The sequence below is a fragment of the Chinchilla lanigera genome, unplaced genomic scaffold (assembly GCF_000276665.1).
Source record: "Chinchilla lanigera isolate Chin_1 unplaced genomic scaffold, ChiLan1.0 scaffold00125, whole genome shotgun sequence".
In the NCBI taxonomy this organism is placed as follows: Eukaryota; Metazoa; Chordata; class Mammalia; order Rodentia; family Chinchillidae; genus Chinchilla; species Chinchilla lanigera.
Window position 1 is genome coordinate 4371041 of NW_004955526.1, and position 25107 is coordinate 4396147.

Here is a 25107-nt window from a genome sequence, read left to right on the forward strand (position 1 = left end):
CTTGAGTTCGGTTCCCGGTACCGGAGAAAATCCAAAAAAAAAAAAAAATATAAGTAATATGGGAGAGAGGGAGACCTCCCTCAGGATTATTGCCAGAATGAAATTAGTTAATACACATAAAATGTTTAGAGAAGGATATGGCTATTCTTTTACTGTGAACCTCAATTAGCGTAAAAACAACAAACAGAAAAGCTCCGAGTTCAGCCTGCTGCTGCTCCATCTTTCTGTCTCCAAGAATTCTCCCCAGAGAACTACTTGAAAAAGCTGTTCTACTAAAGCTGTTGTGGAAAGGTGCTTTTAAGGCAATTGCTCAAATAGGTGGGCACTTCCTTGATGGAATTCTAATTCTAACAGTAAGATTTTCCACTAAAAACTCAACTCAACCTTTCTACACTCTGGCAACTGTAAAGATAAAAATATCACAGCATTAGCGGAGCTGGCTTGTGCCATCCCAACCAATCCCGTAGGAAGCTGTCTCTGTGTTGTCATTGCTTCCTCTTATAGAAATGAATCCATCAGCTCAGCAGCTCCTGAGGACTTGGCCATCCATGTTAATGGCAATACAGTACCAAAGATTCAGTGTATGGCGGAGGACAGGCTGAAGCTGGCAGTGGATAATAGGACAATGTAGGTAGGAGAGTAAGGAGGAACTTGGCAGGAAGAGTCAGGATTTTGTGGAAAGTTTAAAGCCTATGAAAATCTTGAATGAGGAAGCAGGTGTTCCAGACAGAAGAAGCATCCTGTGTTGTGTCTTTTTTTCTGTTTATTATATTTACCACAAATAGAAAAATCACGCAATCAACTACTTACCATTTCTTATGTATCATTATCAGGGACACGGACAATTAGCAGAATACTCTTCAGCTACCTTCTACTCCATTTAGGCCTAGTCTGACATATTTTGTTTGTTTATCCCCATAAATCTTTATTGTTCCCACGGCCTTGGGTAAGCACCAGGGAGATACTATTTTTCTATTTCATACTCATTCCAAAGCAGTAAGCTCATGCTTCCAGAACATCCAGAGTTTGTTCTTCCTGATTATATTTCAGAATTGGAATGAGGACTCTATGAATAGTCTCCTCTGCACATAAACTCTAAAAAGAGTCCCTGGGCTGCTAGCTCAGGGTGAAATCATGCACCCCTTACCTACACTTTCTAGCACTGACTGGGGTGGACGGGGCTCCTTTGTGTGGCTGCACGCCATCTATTATACTAGGTCTGCTGTCCCTTTATTTGAAGGGTTGTTTGGTTGCTACATTTGTTGTCTATAAATTTTTTCTGCTTCCTTGTCAAATTTCCTATCTTTTGTCTCTTAGAACTGCCAGCGGAACACCACAGGGGAGCACTGTGAAAAATGCCTGGATGGTTATATTGGGGATTCCATCAGAGAAGCACCTCATTCCTGCCAGCCATGCCCCTGTCCCTTGCCCCACCTGGCCAAGTAAGTCCTGAAGGAGAATGGTCTCTTCTAATGCTTATCCCCCGCTATTCCTTCTTTTCCTCTATTCAGAGTTCTGCGGGATTTTTTCCAAATTGAACACCTCATTTGAGATGAGGCTGAAGAAGATATCGGAAAGGTCTCTAATTGAAAACCACTTTGGGAGCAGCATCTGCCCTTGCAGTGTAGCTGATGACTGTGTCCCTCAACCCCTGGATTGTGTCAAATGGTCAGTGAAGTCTCCTAGTTTCATAGGCAAGGCCCGTCTCACCTTTTCTCAGCTATCCCTTGAACTGGTAATAGCAAGTCACAGCCTGGTAATCACGGAGCTCAGAACAGTGCTGTACTTGTAATTATCAGTGTATTAGAAAAGATACAACTCAAACACACAAGCAAGAAATGCACAAGAAAAAATGTAGCATGGGAGGCAGAAGGAGATTCCACAAAACTGTAAGAGCAGAAGCATCACTTACCACCCTCTCAGCACTGTCATGTACTCATCACGGAGGATCCTTGTCAGAGGTTCCTGTCACAGGCAGGATTGGTTACAGCACTGGCCTGTGGTGATCACACTTGATATCCAGCCTGACTCCCCTCCCTGGAGGTCTGGGGGAGGGTTGAAGAGCCCAGCCCTCTAGTTACATGATTGTTCTTCTGGAGACCAGCTCCTGCTCTAAGGGGGCACTGGGTCTCCTCATTAGCATGAACAGGTGTGACTGAAAGAGATAAAAGGTAATACTCACCCAGGAAACTTGAAGGTTATGGAAGCCCTGTGCTAGGAACCAGAGACAAAGACAAATTTATGTTTTATTTTTTTATTCTACCAAAGAGAAAGAAAAGCCAGCCTAATTTCTGTTTGGTCACACATGCCTGCATGATCTCAGATGAGTTAGTGTGTCTCTGTCTCTCTTTCTGTGAGATTTAGGATCAGGAGACTAGCATAATTTTGGTTCCATTCCTTGATTCCTTTCACCTGCACTGGATCTTAGCTTTTTCCTTAATAAGTAAGTCAAATCAAGGCCTAAGGATCTGCGCTGCAAGGTTGTAAGATTGGACAGAATAATATACGTGGAGTATTTGGGCTGGTGCCGTGCACATGGAAAGGTGTAAGGTAGATGGTGGCTTTACTGAACATACAGCATAGTATTTTTTCTAATACTTTTATTTTCTGTATGACATTTATCTAATTGATAGCTGTTGTGAACATTAAATTGCATAATACATATAAAGTGATTTAGAAGCCCATGTGCCTTTTACACACTCACACATATGCACACGCACATACACACACAATCATTCTCACATTTACTGATGAGAAAAGAGAGAAAGAAGATGCGGACCGGGTTTCCCCCTAATCATTCTCCTTAATTGAACACCAGTATTGCCTAACATTTCACCCAACAGCTTATAATGTATTTAAATCCTATATCAACCAGGTCAGACCTTTCGGAGCCCCGTCTTTCTTCAGAAACCATTGAAGTGGCTCAGACCTAGCTTTGTGATTCTTCATGTCTGCAAGGTAGATGGTACTGAGAATGTGTTTGGAAAACACAAACATTTAATAATCTGTTATTTCCACTCAAGAATGCCCTTAGCTTCATTTAGGTATAATCTTTAATTCTTTATTAATATTGTGTTCTCAAACATTCATCCTGGCCACATCTGGTGGGATGTTTACCACACTTGGCTTTTGCCATAGTAATTTTGTTAAATATATTTACCTCTAACATGCCAATGGCCAGTTTTGTTCATTTGCCCATATAAATAGAGATGCTGTATAGCATCATTGGCTCAGTAAAGATTTTATAAGCTTTCAGCTGCAATTTCTTTATATAGTAACATGAATTAGGAAGACAATCGCAGGTAGTTCCCATTGTATCATCATCTCACTTTTGTGCTTTTTGTCCCATTCACACGACAAATTTCTAAGTTATCGAATGTTAATGTCTTAAGATATGAGCCTTCTAGAGCATCATGGCCTCTGGACTGAGACATCTCATCCACAGACAATTGTGCAGTAAATTTATTGAGCACATATTTATGTCAGTATTTCTTGTACATTTATTATAAGCTACTCTTGTACCAGTCACTGTAACACAGCAATGTATAAAACAAAGTCTCAACTTCCTTAAAATAGGTCAAAATACAGTAACTTTTGACATTCCCACAACAAAGGGCTCTAGCTTTGAGCCACATGTGTGGAGTATTTTTGCTGAGCAAGAAGAGGTTCTGAGGACTACTGGCTCTTTCCAATAAAGGAAGCAGCAACTTGCCAGTTGGGGGATGAGTCTCCTATCCTGAGAAAAGGAGCAGCTTTCAAAGCCATGCAGAGATGGCATATTACCCAGGCTGTGTGTATGAGTAGATCGGGGCTCACTTCAGAAGCAGCTAAGGGACCTCAGGAGTCGCTCTAAAGTTAAGCACGTAGTCGCGGATAGGAGCACTCAAGCCTCTGTGGTACAGATTTGAGGTTGAGAAACCTGCTGAAAATGAACACATAAACAACATCCTGTGGGAGTGGGAGGAACTGGTATGGGAGTGAGGGACCTCAGATTTTGCAAGGTTTCCTTTGTCTGGCATTAAAGCTCTACTGTGGAGGAAACCGAGTGCGTCATGGACCTGAGCGCACTGGCACGGGTTCTGTAAGGTTCTCATCTCAAATATCACCCAGATAGCTTAAGTAAAGTCAAATGCCCCGTTGTCTCTTTTAGCATTTTTAAAAAGATTCATACTGCTGCTTTCTATAAAAATAAAATTGTTGGGACCTTTCAGAAAGGCACCTGGTGTGGAATCTGAGTTACACTTGCAAGATCCATGTGTTGAGCCTACAGTCCTGGGATTTGCATTTCCAGTTAACAATAGCCAGATCACAAAGCAGAGAAATAATGCTTAACGGAGTTGGGCAAACAAAGGTCTGAGCCTATTTTTCAAGCTCCCTAAGGGTTTTCCAAGAGTGAACATCAGCCTCCCGCTTGAAATGGGCACTGCAGTGGTCACAGCGGGCTGAGAAAGGCACAGTGTTCCCATTTTCCTGCCCAGTAGTAGAAGTTTTCCTAGAAAAAGTGTAAACAGCTAATGCTGATAAAAACAAAGATGAACCTCAGTGACTGCTCCTGCTTCTGAGTCTGCCGCGCGGAAACCAGTGGTCATGCCCAAGGACTATTTGCATGGAGTTCATTTATTTGTTTTGGGGCTGGCCAGACATCCTCCATGTCTACCAGTGGCTATGGTAAAAACTCCAGTTAAGGAAAATGTCATCTGTTTGAAACAGTCGGACACCAGCTAAAGGCAGACGGCTCCAGACGCCCTGGCAGATGTTTGTCTCGGAACCGTGGGCGGGCTGCTGGGTGGAACACCTTCAAAGCAAGATGCAAGAGGATTTGTCCCTCTTCTGGACTCAACTGACTGTTTCTTTAAGTTCACTGGAGGGATAAGAACAGTCAAAATAAAGTGGTGAAGCCCAAGAAAATGTTATTTCATTGGAATGCTGTTACCAAACTGTGAGAGAGAATAAACTGTGGGTATTGCCTTTCACTGAGAACATGTACTGTTTTCTGATTTTAAAATGTCATCAAACCAACAAACGCTTGTATTTGCTTTCCTTCAGAGGTCATTAGGGGAAGATTGCTGACACATGCAAGACTGTGAGCACCCAGGTCACACTTCATTAACTGCACAATACTTAAGCCAAAGCTAATTTAAAAGCTATTAAAATTTTTCACGTACACACACACACACACACACACACACACCCCTACACCAGGCACAAGTCATGCATTGTGGTAAAACTTTCCATACATTTCTCCTGCTTTAATAGTTGGGATAGCTATTTAATCTTTTGAGGCAGTGTTCTTATTAACCTTTCGTGCTATGTCTTAATATTTATTATCAGGGTAAGAGAAAGAGAAGCAGGGAAGAAAGAGGAGAAAGAGGAGGAAAAGAATACAAGGGCCCTCGTTGGCTAAAATCTTTTTATTGTGTGTCCTGTTTCTTGGTCAGTCCCTTCACTCTCGTTCCAAATCTTTAAGATACACACGAAAGAAATTAAGGTTGAGTAGAGAATGTGTAGTTTAGAAATGATTTCTCATCTTTGAAGAGGTCCAGCTGGATGTGGTGGTACATGCCTGTACTCCCTGCATTTGGCAGGTGGGTACAAGGATGACACATGTAAGACCAGCCTGAGCTACATAGCAAGACCTTACTCCAAAACAAAATAAATAAATACACAGAGAAGTAAATAAGGCCAGGGCAGAAAAATAATGGGAAAACTGTCAAATGTATATAAAATATAATGGGAATAAAAAGAAATTCTTACATAAAATGTATAATGGCAGGTAAACTGTATTTAATTTCTGGCTTTGAAGCATGTATCTTATCTTAGACTTGTATTGAAATGTTAATGTCCATATATATAAGTGAATATAAAATCTGAAATGCTAGAAATTCTCACTGCTTAAAAAAAAGGAAGTACTTCTATGAAATCAGTAGGATGTACCTAGGAAACCGTCCTCTCCACAGAGCAACATTGTCTGTCTAGGCCTGCTGGTCTAAATTTTCTTGAAAAGGAAGGATTGAATTTAAATAAATAAATGATCACAGCCATTAAAATTGAAGGAAGGCCAGGGTAGAAATGATCAAATCAAAAATTAAAATAATCTTTTCAGTGTTATATGGAATGGACTTCAAATGTTCATTTAAAATTCTAGTTTTGCAGAATCCTGCTATAGAAAAAATGGAGCTGTGCGGTGTATTTGTAAAGAAAACTATGCTGGACCTAACTGTGAAAGGTAGGTGAATAAAATTCTCCTCTTCCGTGTGGATCAAAAACAGCTTTCTGATATTTTACCCTTGTCAGTTCTGCCAGTGTTCTCCTTAGGAGGCTGTAAAGTGGATAAAGATAAAGAGAAGAGGATAGAGGGCCACATTTTAGACCCCTTGGGGGTACTTTCCCAATACTGCTATAAACTTACATTCCATTGGAGTCCAGGCAAGACCATATCTCAGAATAAACAGACCAGACCAGACCAGAAAAGAGGAAAGTGAGTCTGTGTCTGTTGAGAAGATTCTCTAGATGGTTTTGGAAATACTCCTTTCTCCACCATTGGGAAGCATGCTCTACTAAAGTAATGTCTCACACACACACACACACATATATATACACACTGTCATGAACTTTAGAAATCACAGTTTATGAAAAAGAAGAGGATGGATGCCAAGTACAACTCACTCCACAGAGACACCCGAGAGGAGAAGTGCAATGAGCTTTGCTGTGCAGTTTCTCAAATCTTCGCACCTTTGGTCCCCAAACCAGCAAAAATTATTCTTCTATGGAATATGTGCCAAAATTGAATTTCTACCCTTTGCTGCTGTTTATCAGACAGATTTTATTAGACTCAGACTCACTGAAATGGACTCCGATCTACTACTTCAGCATATTCTTGGAGGTGACATGACCCTGGAGGTGACATGACTTGCCCAAGCTCATAAACTCAGTTTCTTTGTTTTCTCCACTTAGTTCTGCTGCATTTCATCTCCATAGGATGTCTCCTGGTCTTCCACAAAAGAACACTCAAATTTTCTGTTCTGTAAGTTGGAACCTTGATCACAGTGAATACCTACTCTGAGTTACTTTGAGTTCCAAGACCATCTTTTTATGGTAGGTTCATTTTAGAGTGAGGCTTTCTGGGTAAATAAATGTGAATCTTCTATCTTCAATAGAGCAATAAATTGAAAAAAGTACTTACCTGTTATTTATTTCTTTATACTATCTCCTGAAAAATAAAGTCAATGAGAGTTTGGGTTTTCTGAGTCCTGTTTGGTATGTCCTCTTTAAAACTGCTCTGGTCTTTGCTAAATAGAAAGACTTGGACAGCTAAAGATGCCAACTTCCCACTGAATGACTTCCTGGTTTGATGTTTGCCATTTGCTCCACCTCTCAGCTGCTCAGTTTTCCAGGACAAAGATGCCTGTTGCTTAGTCTCCCAGAGAGGCCTTTGTATTTTTAACAGAAATGCCATTAACATTGGCCTCACCATTATGTTTAGACAGCTAAATGATACGCAGGTCCATAAAGACAAGGAGGGAAAGGCCTGAGGTGTAGTTAAACTTCTCTGACAGAACACTTGGGGAAACCCCCAAGCAAGAATCACAACATAGACCTGGGGCTTAAAAAGGGAGCGTTTAGATCCTGGCGTGGTGATGCATGCATGCCTGTCATCCCAGCACTCTGGGAGGCTAAAGCAGGCCAGTCAATGTTCAAGCCCAGTCTGGGCAACTTACTAGAGCTGAGGTCCTGCATGAATTTCACCTCTTAGAAGGGACTGACTGAGGTGACCAAATAAAATTGGTCTGAGAGGTGTTCATTGTGTATTTCCAGGAATACAGGACTTTGAGGCTGTGATTGGCTCATTTTCTGGCTCAGTGGGGGTCTGAGAGAATTGTCAATTGGCCAAGGATAGAGCTTTTCTCCTCAGGGTTCGAGGTTAAACTAACTGTCCTCTATTAAGGACAGAGCAGAATTGCTAATGGGTATCAGATGCCTTCAGTCAAAGGAGTTAATGGCCTGAATAGAGCCTTGCTGATCTAGTGGGAGGCCTAGAAAAGCAGAAGTAGCCTTGGGACTTGGCAGGAAGGACATCCCAGAGCACAGTGGTGCAGAGAAGAGTTCTGTCAGGAGCACTGGCCCCAACCGTGGCACAGGGGAGCAGTTCCTCCCCAGACATGGACCTGTGAATGATAAATCCCTGGCCCACATCGAAGGCTTGTGGGATCTGCCATTGCCCAGCAAGCTCGGGTCAGGTCTGGTGCTAATCAGACTCAGAAATGACAGTTTTAGAGGAACATTAGTCCGGGAAGTGGAAGATTTAGCATCACCCCTGTATCTTGGCTCTATCACTTTGTGTCCTTCCAGGCCAAGTGATTGACCTCTCTTTTGTGAGGTGATACTATAATGCTATCTAGGGCTGGGGATTTAGCTCAGCGGCAAAGCACCTGCCTGGCAAGCGCAAGGTCGTGAGTTCAGTTCCCGGTACCGGAGAAAAACCAAAAAAACAAAACAAAACATATAATGCTATCTGGCATTTAACAACTGCTCATGAATATTAATTGCTGGGAGTATGACTCACTGCGGTCACTGTCCAGCTTCCACCGGTGCAGTGTGTGCCTGCCACACACTCGGTTATCTTCTTGAATCTGTTTTCTTCGTTAGAAATTATGGTTTTGACTTGAATAATGTCACTTTTTAATTGTCTGCTATCTGTCCTTGGTATTTTACATTCCTCCTCTGTCAGCCTAAGAACCACCCTGAGAGGAGAGGGTCATGTTCTGTAACTTTGTTGATGAGCACACTGAGCCCAGGGAAGTGGTGGAACTTGTCTAAGGTCATGTCACTACTAAGGAACCGAACAGTTCAACTTATTAGTCTGGATCTTTGCCCTGTCTTCATAATGCTTTTCCCAAGTGCCTTCTTAAGCATCTTCTATTTTACAGGGTCTTAGACAGTTGATAACGTGACTCTATGATATGCAGGAGAACCATTGCTAATCTGCTAAAGGTCCCTTTGGCAAGAGGCTGCAACAACCAAGGGTGGAAAGGAAGCTCCCTTCTAAGTCTTTCCTCTGTGTAGCGAGGGTCAGTTTGAGCAACTCTCGCAGCTCTTTTTTTCTTCCACCCTCTCTCACATGCCCCCTATCCTTGCCTGTGAAAGGGAGAGTAGTGGGGTCTTCTATATCAAAGTTCTGTTTCACAGTTCAGGATGGAGAAGGTACCAGTGCAAATTCATGTAAAATACTGTCTCTTGTCTTCAAGGAACCTCAAGGCTAAGGGAGGAGACAAATTGAAAAGCCATTCAGTGCAAGGCAGAAAAAGTAAATGTTAAATAGAAAGGCAAGCAAAATCTACTCAAGATTGCAGTGAAAGAAGTGATTTCTTTTCCCTGGAGGAAGATCATCCAAAAGGAGGTGGCCTTAGCTGTTTTCTGATTTATGTTTGAACCTGACACTGAGGAAATTTTCATTTTGGGTTGAACAGGCAAGTTCTTTTGAGGCGTAAGTACCAGGAATCAAACTCAGGACCTCACCCTTACGAGGCAGGTGCTGCACCTCTGAGCTGTACCCGCAGCCTGAATGGACAAGTTCTTAAATTGTCTGAGTTAAGCCTCACCTAGTCTATGTTGTCAATGTATTGTTAAACTTGAACCTCTACTAGAGCTTTTCAAAACATGCAGCTGATTTATATGAATATCTATTTCAAACAAACGTAAAATATAATCCAGAAAAAGAACAGTGTACATCTTTTTTATACTTGGAGAAGATTTAATTAAGTGGTGGTGTCTTAATGTGTTTTCTGTGGTTATAATTCAATATCACAAACAGGGCAATTTATTTTAAAAGAAATTTATGTGTTATAGTTGTGGAGACTGAGAAGTTTGAGATTAAGCGCTGCATCTGGTGATACCATTCTTGTTCTGTGAACTCTGGAGAGTTCCAAGGTAGAACAGGACATCACTTGGCAAAACAAAGCAAACTAGCGAGAAAGAGTTCAATTTTGTAAAAAAGCACTCACCCCAGACTCATTCAGTGAATGGCACTGGAGGAAAAACAAAAGAGAAATAAGTAAGAAGAAGAGCTCCAAATTTCTGAAAACAAGTCTTTTGTCACAATCAATAATTTTTTTTTACAAACAACATATCTTACAGTTTTCTGTTTTGGGAAAAATATGATCACTAACTGAAATAACAAGGTATATAACCACAGCCTTTTTATTTACACTGTAAATTTATCAGTTCTGTTTTCTCTGGATAGATCAGGTCATCACTACTAGAAATGAGACTATGGAAAAAATAAGAACAGGTTAGTAGGTGCCAAGGCTTCAGGGCTAACACTACAGCCAGCTATTGGTCCTTTTGTGTCTTCGTCATAGCCCTTTGAGGACAGGGTTGTGCACATGTATAGTATTTTGTCATTCAATGTTATGATCATTGCTTTATTAGTTTCTTATGGCCAGACTTGTGGAGTGACAAGAGTATTAAACCTGGAGCCTCAGGAGGGGCTTGCGCCCTGCAGCAAAGAACAGATGATTTAATTTCTCACACCCTAGGTCCTTATCTTATATGAGGGGATTTGTTAGAAGCTATCAATAATTAAACTTTTATCTTCATTCTGTGACACCTGTAGGTTCTGAAGTTTGGGCTACCACTTCAGTATTGCCTCTGAACCTACCACAGAAAGACGGTCTTAGAACTCAAAGTAACTCAGAGTAGGTATTCACTGTGATCAAAGTTCCAACTTAGAGAACAGAAAATTTGAGTGTTCTTTTGTGGAAGACCAGGAGACATCCTATGGAGATGAAATGCAGTAGAACTAAGTGGAAAAAACAAGGACTGAGTTTATGAGCTTGGGCAAGTCATGTCACCTCCAGAGTCCAAGAATCCCAGGTATAAGTTGAAGTGGTAGATCGGAGTCCATTTCAGTAAGTCTGAGTCTAATAACATCTGTCTGATGAATAGCAGCAAAGGGTAGAAATTCAATTCGGGCACATATTCCATAGAAGAATAATTTATGCTGGTTTGGGGACCAAAGGTGCGAAGATTTGAGAAACTGCACAACAAAGCTCACTGCACTTCTCCTCTCGGGTGCCTCTGTGGAGTGTGTTGTACTTGCATCCATCCTCTTCTTTTTCATAGACTGTGATTTCTAAGGTTCATAATATTGTGTATATATAATTAGGTTAAATTCATTTCCTGTTCTTTCACAGCACTGGCTATGTGTGTTTCCCCTTCCTGTCTCCTTCTGTCCCTTATATAAAGTGGGCATAAATTGTTCCCTTGTTGGATGAATTTACACATTCATTCATAGCAGCAGCAGTGTGGTCCAGCTTTGAGCAAAAGAAAGAACATCAGGGCTGGAAGGTCTAGGTCTTGCACTGTAACTTCTTAGCTATGTGACCCTGGAAAATTGAGGAAGCCTCTCAGTGTTAGAATGCCAACCTGTGTGGCCTTTCTCCCAGATGGCAGTGGTGGCTAAACAATCTCACACTGGTAAAACTATGAGCTATAACGCAAGCAGAAGGTATAAAGACTGAATACACTAGACCTTCACTACAACTGTATCCCTCCAAAAAATGAAATATTAAAGAAAAGTTGAGAAAGCACACATGAAATGTCGAGCAGTCATTTTGTTAGAGTCCTGGGGTTGGTTACAGTTGTGGTGTTTGGTTTGGTTTTTCATTTTGTGTTTTAAATGTTTTGAGTCATGTTTCTTTTACTTTAAAGGGAAGCCTTGTACAAATTCAGTGTCTTATTATTACTGGCTGGGCTTGCTGACTTCCTTGGAAAGCCCTCCCTTCCTTTCCACTCCCAAGGCCAGGCCCCAACCCAAGCCCTCCACACCCCACCCTGGCCTCCCTGTTCCACCCTGGAGACTGTCCTGCACTCTGAGGCCAACACTAGCTTCCTTCACCTCACCAGCTCTTTCTTTTTCCGTTCATATCAGAGCTAGCTCCTCTGCATCGTGGTGTGACTAAGTGTTCCTTCCAGCCACTCCTGTATGTCTTCTGCTCCAGCAGGCCTGTCTTCTTACACTAGTGAGGGCTCCATAGCAAAAGAGATTACATAATCAGCTAGGAAAAGTCTATGATTTGACCTGCTCGGTGTTTTCTCAAAGTTTGGCCCAGCCTCTAAAACTGCAATTTCACATAAAAATTGAAGTTTTTACTTTTATCTTCCAAAAATAGGATTATCCAATAACACTAGCCCTTCATTGTCCGGTGGCTACTTTCTGGTAACAGTGGACTGGACGCTAGTCGCAGCTTCTGCCGTAAATGGGACCTGCAGTCTCAACCCTCACAGCAGGGTCTCTGCTGGTACCTCTGGGACAGTAGAAAGAACATCAGGGTCTCTGCTGGTACCTCTGGGACAGGGATTCTTCACTCTGGGCAGAGGCAGCAGCACCCAGAGTGTACAAGTTGGCAAGGAGAGTGACGAAAGCTGGATAGATTTCAGTCTCTACTCTCCAACCCAGCTGGGCTCCCTCTTTAAGGGAGCTGCCAGTTTGACCATACACACTGGCTCTGCCTCCTTAACACAGGTATGTACCTTGTCTCCACAAGCTCCCCTATCTAGAACATCCAAAAGAATGGCAGTCTTGGCTTCAGCTGATTATTTGTGGTATTCTCAGCTCTGCTGCGTGCTTTCTTTCCATACTGGCTTCGCTCAGTCACAAGATGGCAGCCAGCAACTAAGAGTGTTGCCTGCTGCCTCTTCATTTACCTGAAGGTGAACAGAATGCCGTTCTATGACCTTCAAACAAGAGTCTAAGCTGCAATCTAATTGAATCACTCTGGAGCCAATCCCTTTTGGACAAGATAATGCTCAGCACTGACTGGCTGAGGCTTAGTTACTTGAACAATTCATTACTGCAAGACGACAGTTATTCAGACCACTTTCTCAATAGAGATGTCGTAACATTTTGGCCAGGACATTTTTCAGCCCTGCCCCACTGGTGCATCTCATTGCAGCACATTTAACAAATATGGCCCCAGCCATCGTATGTACCTGTCCACACAGATCCCTGGGATGATCAGCAATGCCGCATATACTAATTGAATCCCGACACTCCTACCTATAGGTCCTGGCTGAAAGGTTTACAACACAATGAAAAGGTTTGGTTCCTTAACGACAAAGTCTAGTCCTACTAAAAAAATGGAAGAGAAGCAATGGATTTTTGTTGGACAATGTACTACACCTTTCTTCTATTTAGGAAGAAAAAAAATTTTTAAGTAGAAAAAGGAATAACAACTATGGCTGCCAAATATTTAACATGCTTATCACCCTTCAGGTGTGCTCCTGGTTACTATGGAAACCCCTTACTCATCGGAAGCACCTGTAGGAAATGTGACTGCAGTGGAAATTCGGATCCCAATCTGATTTTTGAAGATTGTGATGAAGTTACTGGCCAGTGTAGGAATTGCTTACGCAACACCACAGGATTCAAGTGTGAGCGCTGTGCTCCCGGTTACTATGGGGACGCCAGGACTGCCAAGAATTGTGCAGGTACAGTGTTATAAATGCTAAGACAGCTGTCAAGCCAGTATGACCCTCTGTCAATATGAAATTCAGATCAAGAATTTATCTTGGGAAAGTATTGCCAGTGCCCCCTTGTCATTTTCCCAGGCAAAGTATATTCTCAGCAATGTGCATCCAAGCTCACCAGGGTTAGAAATTTTTATCAGGGCTGCTAATGTGACCTAGATCGTGGACAGAATGAAATTCACAGATGAATGAAATTTTGTCTTATCATTTTAATCTTTCCAATATTAATCAAAGGTATAAATAAAGCCTTAACGGATGATCTATCATTGACCAGAGGACTGAACGAAATCTAGCATGGTTTAAATCAGTTTTTTTATTCTGGGAGCCCTATCTCCTCTCTCACTTACATTAAGACTGACATTTCAGTGAAGTGGATTAGCAAGCCAAGGTGCAGTCTAATCACTCCCAGCCTCATTTCCTCAAATTGTCAGAGTAACTGTTTCAGTGATAGAATAAGAAATCTTCCTGCCCAGACTTCAGTTAGACTGAAAACATTTTATTCGTGTATTCTCCAACCCATTTGTCGCAAAGAGTGAAACTCCTCAGAAGTGAAGTTAAATTGCTTTCCTCTAGGAGTAAGAAGGGTAGAGACTGAGTATTCCTCACTCTTAGTGCCGCTGAGGAAGGCAGGGAGAGAAAGAGGTATGAGCTCTTTAGCGGCATCATGCTCTAAAAGACAGATTATTTCTTCTGTAGAAAATCAACTTCCTGATGCAGACTCCCATTTGGGAAGACTTAAGAATCAGATAAATTGGAGGAAGGTGCACACGTGATCTACACAAGTCACAATAAGAGTAAACTCCCTTAAAAGAAAGCAGTGCCCCAAGAGCCCCAACATGGAAAATGAGAGCAGGAAGAGGGAGCCCTGTGTCTCGTTAGGCTGGACAGGGGATCAGAAAGAGCTTTGGGGAGACCAGCACTTGAGCGGGTGACACCCCATCTCAAAGCTGCGATGCTGTGTGTTTAAATGACAAAGATGCGGAGCACTCTTACAAGAGAAACCAGTAGGGAATAATAAAGGATAATCTTGCTGAATGGTAGCATGTGTATTTTGTGGAACATTACATAGTAAAATATAATGAATGGATCTATCTCTTCAAGCTAACTTTGTTTTGTAAAGGCAGGTAAGAGATGAGGAAAAAACTCACAATTTTATTCCAGTTTATTGCTACCAGATATAGCTTTGGAATTCCTCTTTAAATACAGTATTACAAGTCAATTCCACACAAAGCCAGAGGGCCTGGGGTGTAGCTCAGGGGTGGAGTATGTGTGCAGCCCTAGGTTCAATCCTTAGCACCAAAACAAAGCACAGCAAAATGAAAACTCAGTGGAAAATGAACAGTCTGATGAAATTGGGTTTTGATTTTTGTTTCTTCCAAAAGGCATTATTGAAAACCATCAGCAAATGACTGATGGGCTCTCCGGTCTTTTAAATTTATGTAAATATGCTCCCGATGCCTTCCCTGACATTATTCGGAGCCATCCCACTGATTGCTATCATTTGGAGGCTCAAGCCTCTCTTGCCAAGGGTCAAGCACTTGGGAGCCAAGAATCACTTTTGGGCCTCCTCACTCGCTCCTCTCGGGACTGCTGCTCCCTCACATCTGGCAGCAACCAACCCTGGAGTTGGATTCAACTGGAGACTCCATCTGGGATGAAAAGATAGTTTTCAACTTCAAGTTGAATACTGAGCCCGGTGGCCATTTAGTATCATGTGAAATTTACCAGGATCTTTGTGGATTCAGGTTCTTGCCTAATGACAGAATCCCATAGAGTTGGGAGAGGACACCTGGAAAATTTAGATTCAGTTTTGCCTTAGGGTCACCTTTGGAAATATCACTTGCCAGAACTGAACTGAGTGAGGAGTATACTCCCTGTATCACAGACCACACAATCTTAAGGACGAATATAATTCCCAGTGAAAAATGACACACTCCTGACCGTATTTCTAGACGTGATGAAAATATTATCCTGTTACACATGAAGAGATGATGCCTTAATCTCTTGTTCCTGTTTCCTACAGTGTGCAATTGTGGAGGAGGCCCGTGTGACAGCGTAAGCGGAGAATGTCTGGAAGGTTTTGAACTCTCTACAGGCATGGACTGCCCAACCATAAGTAAAAATAACAGTACATGATTGACTAACCCCACTTCCTCTAACGTTCTGAGGGCTGGGACTAAGAAGAGCTATGTGATACTGTTTGTTCTAGAAACTGCTTCAGTCCCACCCCTGGATTTAACTCGCAAACAAAAAGATCCTGCACAAAGCTACTTGGTGGTCCACTTGATTCCGATCAGCAGCTAGGCGTTTTGCATTTATGTAGCTCTATTTTTGAAAACTTATTTATCAAGTCTTCACACTGGCCGTCTTGCCCAGTGATTAAAGACCAAGTCATAAATGCAGCTGCACATGGTGTAGCTCCCTTCGCTCCTATTTATGCATTGTTTCTCCAGGTCACGAGATCATGCAGTGCACAGACAGTGCTCTACAGCATGTAGTGTAACTGAGAGACGTCAAGGGTCTTAGGTGGCTTTCCCACGGCACTCTGAATCTGAAGTAAGATCAGAAATAAAAAATTGAGTCATTACAAAATGGTGCTGCCTCCTCTCTTCCCGGGGTTGCTCTATTGCTTCTATTCAAACCATGAGCAGTTATGCTAGAAAGAAAACTTTGGTTTAAAGATGATTTTAGCATTAGCATCTTCTTTCCCAAATGAAAGTATGTTGATTTTACAGTCCCTCTGGGTAGAAGAAATTGATGCCAGTGCATAACATCTTAGAAGATGGCACAGGATGTGCAGTACAAGCGGGGCAGAGTTTACATAATGATCAAACAGATGGTCCCTGGCCAGGTCTATTTAAGGAGCTCAAGATCCATGTCTGACCCTAAACATCAGGTGCTTGATGTGCTGACTGGGGACTCATTCCTTGAGAGAGTTTGTAAGACCACATTAACCTTCAAATAACAAATTAACATATTAACAACCATTAACCCTTTAGTCTCTGTTTACCAATTCTCTAAGAGAGCACAGCCTGAGAGAAAAAGCCTGGGAACTGGCAAGTTGTTAAGGGGGGTAGGGTAGGGGGATGGGGGATTCAAGATGAGTTTCAAAGTTTTGTGTGCCCTCGTCATCTTAGGAGGGCACTGGGTCCCAGCCAATGATCACGGCAATCAGAAGGCAAATATGAAAGGGGAGGTGCAGTAAGAAACTGGGACCTGCCTCCCAAGGGCCCTGGTTCAGCCCAAACTTTCCATAGCATCAGCTTGAGAGTTCAGAACATGACGTTTGCAGTGTCGCCTTGCACACCACCTCCTGCTAAAGTATCCATCCTGGGGGCTGGGACTTTAGCTCAGTGGCACAGCGCCTGCCTGGCAAGCCAAGGTCGTGAGTTTGATTCCTGGTACCGGGAAAAAAACAAACCAAAAACAGTATCCATCCTGATAAGAAGTGGGGTCTGAAGAGGACCAGCTGGAAGCCCCTGATTGCTGACTGAGAAAGACTAGCAAAGAAACATGCCCAGGCATCACCAACTGACACCAAACAAAAAACCCAGGCCTGAGCAGAGTAGAATCATCCCAGAGGGACCTTCTCCTTCCTCACCCTGCCCACAGTTGGCTTATCTATTTGTGCTTCTTTTTCACTGCAGCACATGGTGTTCATGTTAACCTACTTTCCCTGTTGCCTGTGGTTTTTATTATGTTTTAAGTGGGGGTAGTGCCCAATGCATCGTTTGGCTCCTGTAAGGACTAGCTTTATGGCCTGCAGCAACTCCTCAGGAAACAAAAATACAAATGGTATTAACCGAAGAAGCACACATGCATAGTTACTTAAAACAAAATGCTTCCAAGCTGACTTTTGGTTCTGAAGAAATGACAGGCCCATCTCTCCTGCAGGCTGCGATAAGTGCGTCTGGGACCTGACTGACGACCTGCGCTTGGCGGCACTCTCCATTGAAGAGAGCAAATCCGGGCTGCTGAGTGTGTCATCCGGTGCCGCTGCGCACAGACACGTGAACGGAATGAACTCCACCATCCACCTCCTCAAAGTATGCAGGGCGTTGAAACTTCCACTGTTTTCATGCTGGCTTCACAGGGTTCTAGTAACTTCTGTGCACTGTGGTATCTGGGACAGGACTTGTGGGTTTAACATATGAAACACTCAGCTTCACAGGAAATTATGAACAAATTGTAATCAGCAAGTTCAGCTTTACGCAAGAGTTGCCATCTATTAAAAAAAAAGTTTATATAAAAAAGCAATCACCAAAAGACTCTATGTATGTAAAAAATTATTGAGTGAAAAGTTTCCTTTGTGAAAACTGTACACTAATTGATTCATTACCACAAACTTACCTTTACCTAAGCTCCAGTATGCAAGATTTTGAAGTTTCTCTAGAAACTTCCTTCTCTCTTTTTCTTTCTGCCACGTTTCCTTCTCATTTACACATGTTCTGTCTTGATTTCTGAAGTTCACACGTGCTCAAACACACAAACACATATGCTGCCCTCTCTCCATAGCTATATCTAACAAAGAAGCTTATAGCAGGGCACATAAAAATAGTAGCTTATCACAGTCCTTGCATCTCTAAACTTTGTGAAACTTCTCCCCCACAAATCATGGGCTTCTATCACAACCAGCAGATACTTTTACAAACAATTTAGCTAGCTGAAAGAACACAAGGAAACTGCTCTACATTGTCCGTCAAGTTAATATACCAGTTAAGAGCATAAACTTTGAGATTAGATTACTGTGTTTATGTCCCAGCTCTGACACTTACTATGACCTTGAGCAAGTTATTCAACTTCTTCATTCTTCAGTGTCCTCCTTCAGTGTAAGGAAATGAGGACAGTTATTGCACCTATTTCATAGACAGTTAAGAGAACTCAGTGAATTGATATATGTAAAAAATTTTAAATGGTACCTGACATAGTACATGCTCATTATGTTTTTGGAGGTACAAACGATATCCACACCAAATAACCAAAAATATGGAATGTAAACCAAATCAAACATCATTAAATTGTAGCAGTGGATAGAATCTTAGTGAGCATTCTATCACTAATGTAGCAATCATTCTTGTCTCAATGCCCCTGCTTGGACACATGAGGACACTGATTCTCAGAAGAGTCTCCCAGGCCTGGACCTCTCAATAGACCTCCACTCCCACCTCCTCAAAGGCACATTCAAGATGGGTGTTGCCATATCTGGCTGCAAGTCATTGTCAGGATTGAAGGGCTTAATCCATATTATTCCAGGAAAGTTACATTTATAATAAACTCAAAAATGTAAAAGAAGGGGACACTGGCTTAAAATAAATAGAATACCTCTCTTTCCACCAAAAGAAGAAAAGTGAATTTCTGAAGTCTATTTTCATTAATCCTGTGAGGAGATCAGTTCTTCCAAGGCCTGGCCACACTGAAAATATAACTTAGATACCCAGGACCACCCCTGACCTACATTATGCCTTTGTGCAATTGGAAAAAAGTGCCTTTTGCCTATGCCAGGGTCATCAGCCTAGTCAGTGGATCTCTCAGACTTCCATGGCCCAGACTCCATCCTCTCCTATGGATCCACCCTTTACAACAGCCTGCAGCACCCTGTAAACCCCACTATTTATTAGAAAAGTTATACTATCCTAAATCTTCCTATACTGAAAAAGCTTTATGCATATCTCTAAAACTTTGATGTGCACAGCTGTGGATAATTTGTGAAACACTTTTCTTTCCACAGACAAAATTGTCAGAAAGAGAAAACCAGTACATCCTGAGAAAGATACAAATCAATAATGCTGAGAACACAATGAAAAGCCTTCTATCTGATGTGGAAGAATTGGCTGAGAAGGTATGTGTTCAGTTTCTGGGACCATATTTAAAGAAAAGATTTATTAGATGCATTAGTCAGATTTCCCATTGCTGGATCAAAATATCCTACAGCAGCAATTTAAAAGAGGAGAAGTTTAACTTGACTCATGGTTTAGGGGAATTCAGTCCAGGGACAGCAAGCTCTAAGGCAGGAGCATTATGACATAAGGGTGTGGTGGAGGAACACTCCTCAACCTGTGGAGCCTCTGACAAGAATATACCCTTCCAGGTCACACCCCCAAAGGACCTCCCTCCTCTGCCCAGGTCATACTTTGGAACATAAGACTTTTGGGGGACAGTTTGGATTTTAATCATAAAACTGGTACTATCTAAACCTTATAGTCACAAATGTCTGAAGAACCTGAATACAGCCAAAAAAATTGCAGTGACCTATGTTCCTTAAAATAAATCAAGGCTGGATCCATGGAGAGAGTTAACAAACAACATCTCTACTGTCTCTTCCCATTTTGATTGGTTTCTTGAATAACTATGCTTACATAGAACTTTCTAGGTATTGGTGCTTGTTAATACAGTTGGTGCATATTGCGATTAGAATACTTACTCAGCTATTTGCCTTAGCCTTTTATGAGTAAGAGCTATAGATCATCCAGAAATATACTTCATTACATACAATATATAATTTAAGTGTTAAAGAATATAGGAAATGATAAAAGGCAAGAGTGGAATTATTTCTGAGAAAGCAACTGTGCAGGTTAGCAGAAACAAAGCCACTCTCAACCCTCACTTTCCAGTATAGATTGAAATACATTCCAGACAGATTAAAGACCTGAGGATAAATCTCAAATTCACAAGAAAATATAACTAAATAATTGCTAATCCTCAAAACGAAATAACAATACACTTAAACACAAGGTGAAGAATTATAATAAAAAGAGATGGTGAATTTGACCAGAGAAAAATTCCAAACACCTAAGAAACAACTAAATACACAAAAATAGTCAAATAGATTAAGAAAAAACATTGAGGGGACCATGACTTATAAAAGCTCTAGGCGATTAACAAGGAAAACATTAAAACATGCACAGAGTCAATGCTGGACACAATCTAATACACTCCCCAAGAATCTAGTGGAAAATTACCCATCCGTCCTCCACACCAGTCAAAAAATGCAAACACATAACAAGACACCATATTTGTCATATAAAATATGTAACACTTTTCGTCCTCATCATGTTTCCCCAGTGCTAGCCCAAATACTCTGGAGTTTCTGATTTCAGACACTATAAACTGTCAGGGCTCTTTTAAAAAACCTTTTTTGTGGGGAGTACTGGGGATTAAACCCAGGACCTTCTCACTGATTTATATTCCCAGGTTTTTAATTGTTTTAGAGTCTCATTAATTTGCAGACGTACCCAAACTGGGCTCACATTTGCACCCCTACTGCCTCAGCCTCCCAGAGTGCTGAGATTACAGGTATGTGCCTCTATGCCCAGCAAAATAATTCTCATTTTCTATAAAAAGTAGGACATGCATGAGGCCCTGAGTTCAGTCACCAGCACAACAAAATAAAGTAAAGAATAATGGTTAAACAAACTCTTTTAGCCTTGAATGTACTGAACTTTTAAGAGCTTTTGTTTATGAAACTGTAAATTACTTCAACTGTGCCCTTGGAAGATTCACCTACTTGAAAATGCATGTGAAAATTATATTCCTAGTTCCTATTCAGTGGCGCATATTAATCCAACCACTAACATTTGAAGAGCAGTGAACTCTTAAGCTTCAAAGGCAATGCCAAGAAAGCAACCTTTGTGGAAACTCACTAGTTCATTTGAGTGTCACAGATTAGCTCCTCCCACAGTTCAGAAAGTTACCGATCCTTTTGTTGTCCTGTTTTCCTGCTTTTAAGGTAAGTTAAATTGGGTTTCACAAGGAAGAAGTAATAGAAGCGTGAGAGTGACCTCACCATAGGAAAGGCTCCTATGCAACAGGAGCTAACCCAAAGCAGTATACTAATGGTAATGGTGCTGGGAACTTCTCCCAGTGCTACATCAATTTCTATGGAAAATACCATCTGACTCCAGCAGTTCTAGTGGTGCAAGAGTCTGCTGAAGCATTTCAGAACAAAAGTCAAAAGCCAATCCTAATGATTCTCAAGCATCCTCCAACTCCTTGGACTAGAAAGGCCCTGATTGACGGAAGGATTTAAGGAAAGCTTTCCCTCAGAAAGGCTTCTATCAAGAAATTAATATTTTAACTTGAATAAAGGGTTTCACTGAATGTCCCCACAGTGATAAAAATCATAGTAAAGTTGCCTATTAAACTGAATAAGTAAGGTCTGTATTTGTGAGTTATCTATCTGACCTGGATTTCATGTGACCTAGATATCACAAATTATATTCACCTCAAGGTACTGGTTTTGTTCAAGCCTCCATATCCAAGTCCTTCTCTCATTCTGAAAGTCCTGGATCCTTTCCCCTGTCTTACTCCTGGGAACCCCTCCTAAAGAATGCCCACACATCTGTGCTCACAAGAGCCGTTGCTCAAAGTGCCTCCTGTCCTTGCTGCTGCTGCTGCTGATGATGATGATGATTTTGTCTGTAATGAATATACCAAAGGCCATACCTTGTTTTCATTTTCCTGTGTTCCCAAAACCACCATGCCCAGGGCAATAGTAGTACTGAGCCACCAGCAGAAGTGGAGACCATGACCCTCTTCCAATCTCAGTGTTGCTCTTCGCTTGGTCTTGAAGGTCCACCACGTAGTCCAGAGTCACAGAGCTCAGGCTTCAAGGGTTCTCAAGGGAGACTGGGGTGCCGTACCATCCCCTGTACTTCTCCATCTCCTCCATCTCTGCTCCCCTCCCTACTTTGTCAGCCACAACAAACATCAACTGATGCAAAGACAGACTTAGGGCTGAAATGGAAGCACACCAAAAGCATCTGGGTCCCACCCAAAAGGCAAGCTGAATAGAAGTTTGTGTTTCTATTCCAGAAACACTATCAAATACCTGGCACATAATAGGTGCTAAGAGTACTAAGGTGAATACAAGGCCCTGCTCAAAAGATCATCACAGTCTATTAGGAAACACATATGTTAAAAAACAAAAACAAACAAAAAAACTGACATTTAGTGATGGAGGCACAGTTCAGGCTAAAGGGAAACTCTAAGGAAGAAACAGTGAACACTGTCAGCAAGGGTATATTAGGGAAAGCTTCTCAGAGAAAGCGTGGACATGTGATTGAGAATGACTAGTTTATCAAGAACTCCCAGCAAGAGAAAATACTACAATGAAAAAGATGTGAAATAACATGCTGTATTTTTCGTACTAGAAGAATTCGGACCTTGGCCTTGCAGAAGATTAATTGTAAGGCAAGTAGCAGGTGGTAATACTGAACAAATTGTCAGTGGGTAAATTGTAAAGAACCTTACAAACCATGCTCAGGAGCATGTGGATTTTGTCCTGTGGACTATGGAAGTCGCTGAAGTGTTTACCCAGAACAGTTGATCAGATGTGCATTTCGGAGACATTTCTCTGCAATGCAGGCAACAGACTGGACAGCGAAGACTGAAGACACAGCAGAGACTGCGGCGGTGGTTCAGACCAAAGAGTGGTTGATTGCTGCTTTGCTTCATTGGAAAAGCATTTGCAGTGAGCAGGGGTCAGCTGAAACTGTGGGAGTGGAGAGGAGGAAGAGAAGGTAGGATAGCAAGTGAAACAAAAAGGATTTGGTGACCAACCTGGAGGTGAGGAAGAACAAGGCGGGATCTCTGTCTTAAAGACGTGGATGAGGAAGACTGAAACCACAGACAGAATCCCTCCAGACATTTTAAGCAAAGTATCTGTGGATGTCGATGCCCAGAGAGAAGTTAGAGATCAGAGTCAGCTTCTCAGAGGACAGACAAGCCCTGGGAAGGTATGTGGGAGTCATTAATGTTTCAGACAAGTAGAAGGACACACCCATTAGTCTAGTACTCTTTCGTCCAAGACTAGCCCTATCCATGCCTGTGGCCCAGAGTAATTACTAAAACTACCCCCTTTTCATTCATGAAAGCACCCCATCTTAAACAATAAGCTACTATATTGGTCACACTAGATATTTGTCATCATCCTTTGCTTAATCTGGTTGATTTTTTAAAATTAGTATTCTAAGTACACTATTCTTTATGCATTGTATTACCAAAAGTTCTTGCCACTTTTTATATCAGGTAAGTATAAAGAAAATTTGCCATTGAGATGAGTAAATGATTGATCCCCTGTAATGTAAGGCATCATTCATTTTATAGTTGTGAGGTAATTTTTTAAATTTCAACTTTTCTTAAAGCAAGGCACATCCATTTTGTCGTGTTCCCATACCATTATTTTCCTTCCATAAGCAAAGTTACAGAAAAAAATAAAACATTCAAATAAGATATCACTATATACTGTATGATATTCCATAATTTTGCAATCTAAAGTAATAAATGTCCCTCTTTGCTACAATTTGTGTCACTTATGTCTCTATATCCATTTACCTCCCTATCTCTATTCATCTGGATATCTCAGAGCGCCCTCTGGCGCTTGTTAGAAGACATTTTTCTTAGAGCTGTGACATCTTTGATCTTTCATTACTTCAAAGATTCAGCGTTAAAATAAGTTTTATGGTAAATAACAGGTCTTTCCTTTGAACGATAAAATCAGAGTAAAAAACGAGTCTTATGCTTTGCAAATATTCTATTTAAACAGGATCCAACACAAACTTATTAAAATTTTTTGAATATTTTATGTGTATGCCCATATTTAGCAGTGAAGAGAGACAAAGAATAAGCTTTATTTCACTTTATTTTATGCATCATCTAGTTTTTAAATGATCATAAATATTGCCTCTCTGGAGAGATTATAAAAAGCCCCAAGGGAGACTGAAATTGGGGGAAAAACACAGTGGTTCAGAAGATGGTGTCCATTCAGGGATTCCCCGTCTGCAAAGGGACTGATGACCGCTAACCTCTGCTTGGGTAGCCTCCCAACTCCAGCAGGACTGCTTTGTGTGGAAAGTACCACTGACCTGTCCAAAAAGAAGCTTCTAGTCATGTGTTTGCCATGACACCATTTCTGCATTCTCTTTCTGGACTATCATAGAGAGCTACTTGTTTAAACTATACTGGAAAAGTGAAAGCATTTCAGGTGACATCATGACAAAGTCATCTGGGTTGGTACTACATGAAAGCAGAGAGGTTTGGGACAGCCAGCTGCTTCCCTGTCTTGGGGAACCTCTGCCTTGTGAACCCACCAGCATTCTGCGGCAGACCATCCTGCAGCCACACAGCCATTGCAGCACTTTGCTACTGAGTTAAGCCAGAACAGTACCTGGCAGGCAAGTGAGCACTTACCAAATGCCAGACTGAAGGATTCCTGCTTTTGCTAAGTAGATGTAGGAATCAGTCTTTCTAGCGCAAAAGGAAGTGTAGACTTCCACCATGTTGTTCACACAGGGTGTATCCTGGCCTTGAATCGTGTCTGTGCTCTTAGATCAGCTCTATCCTTGACTACACACACACACACACACACACACACACACACACACACATGTACATCCACATGCATCCTTTCTTCAGAGTTGGGATTTAATTTTAACAAATACCACATGAATCAGCTGACACAGAAGTTCCCAAGTCAAAAGCATGGAATCAGCTCCTCAGAAAAGAACTCCGGTCACTCTGACAGAGCAGTTATTTGTACACAATGCCATCAACATTAGTGGGAATTTGGAATGAAGCTATGCA

At 41.6% G+C, this 25107-nt stretch overlaps 1 protein-coding gene across 1 annotated transcript in view; it reads left to right on the forward strand.

The window, feature by feature from the left end:
* Positions 1–25107, forward strand: part of Lama4 (laminin, alpha 4) — a gene marked incomplete at its 5' end in the record, with an annotated part of 135423 nt that overhangs the window by 40653 nt on the left and 69663 nt on the right. The window contains 6 exon segments of the mRNA XM_005409785.2: positions 1318–1442; positions 6146–6226; positions 13274–13488; positions 15551–15643; positions 17422–17573; positions 19256–19366. Of these exon segments, the coding sequence (XP_005409842.2) occupies positions 1318–1442; positions 6146–6226; positions 13274–13488; positions 15551–15643; positions 17422–17573; positions 19256–19366 (777 nt within the window).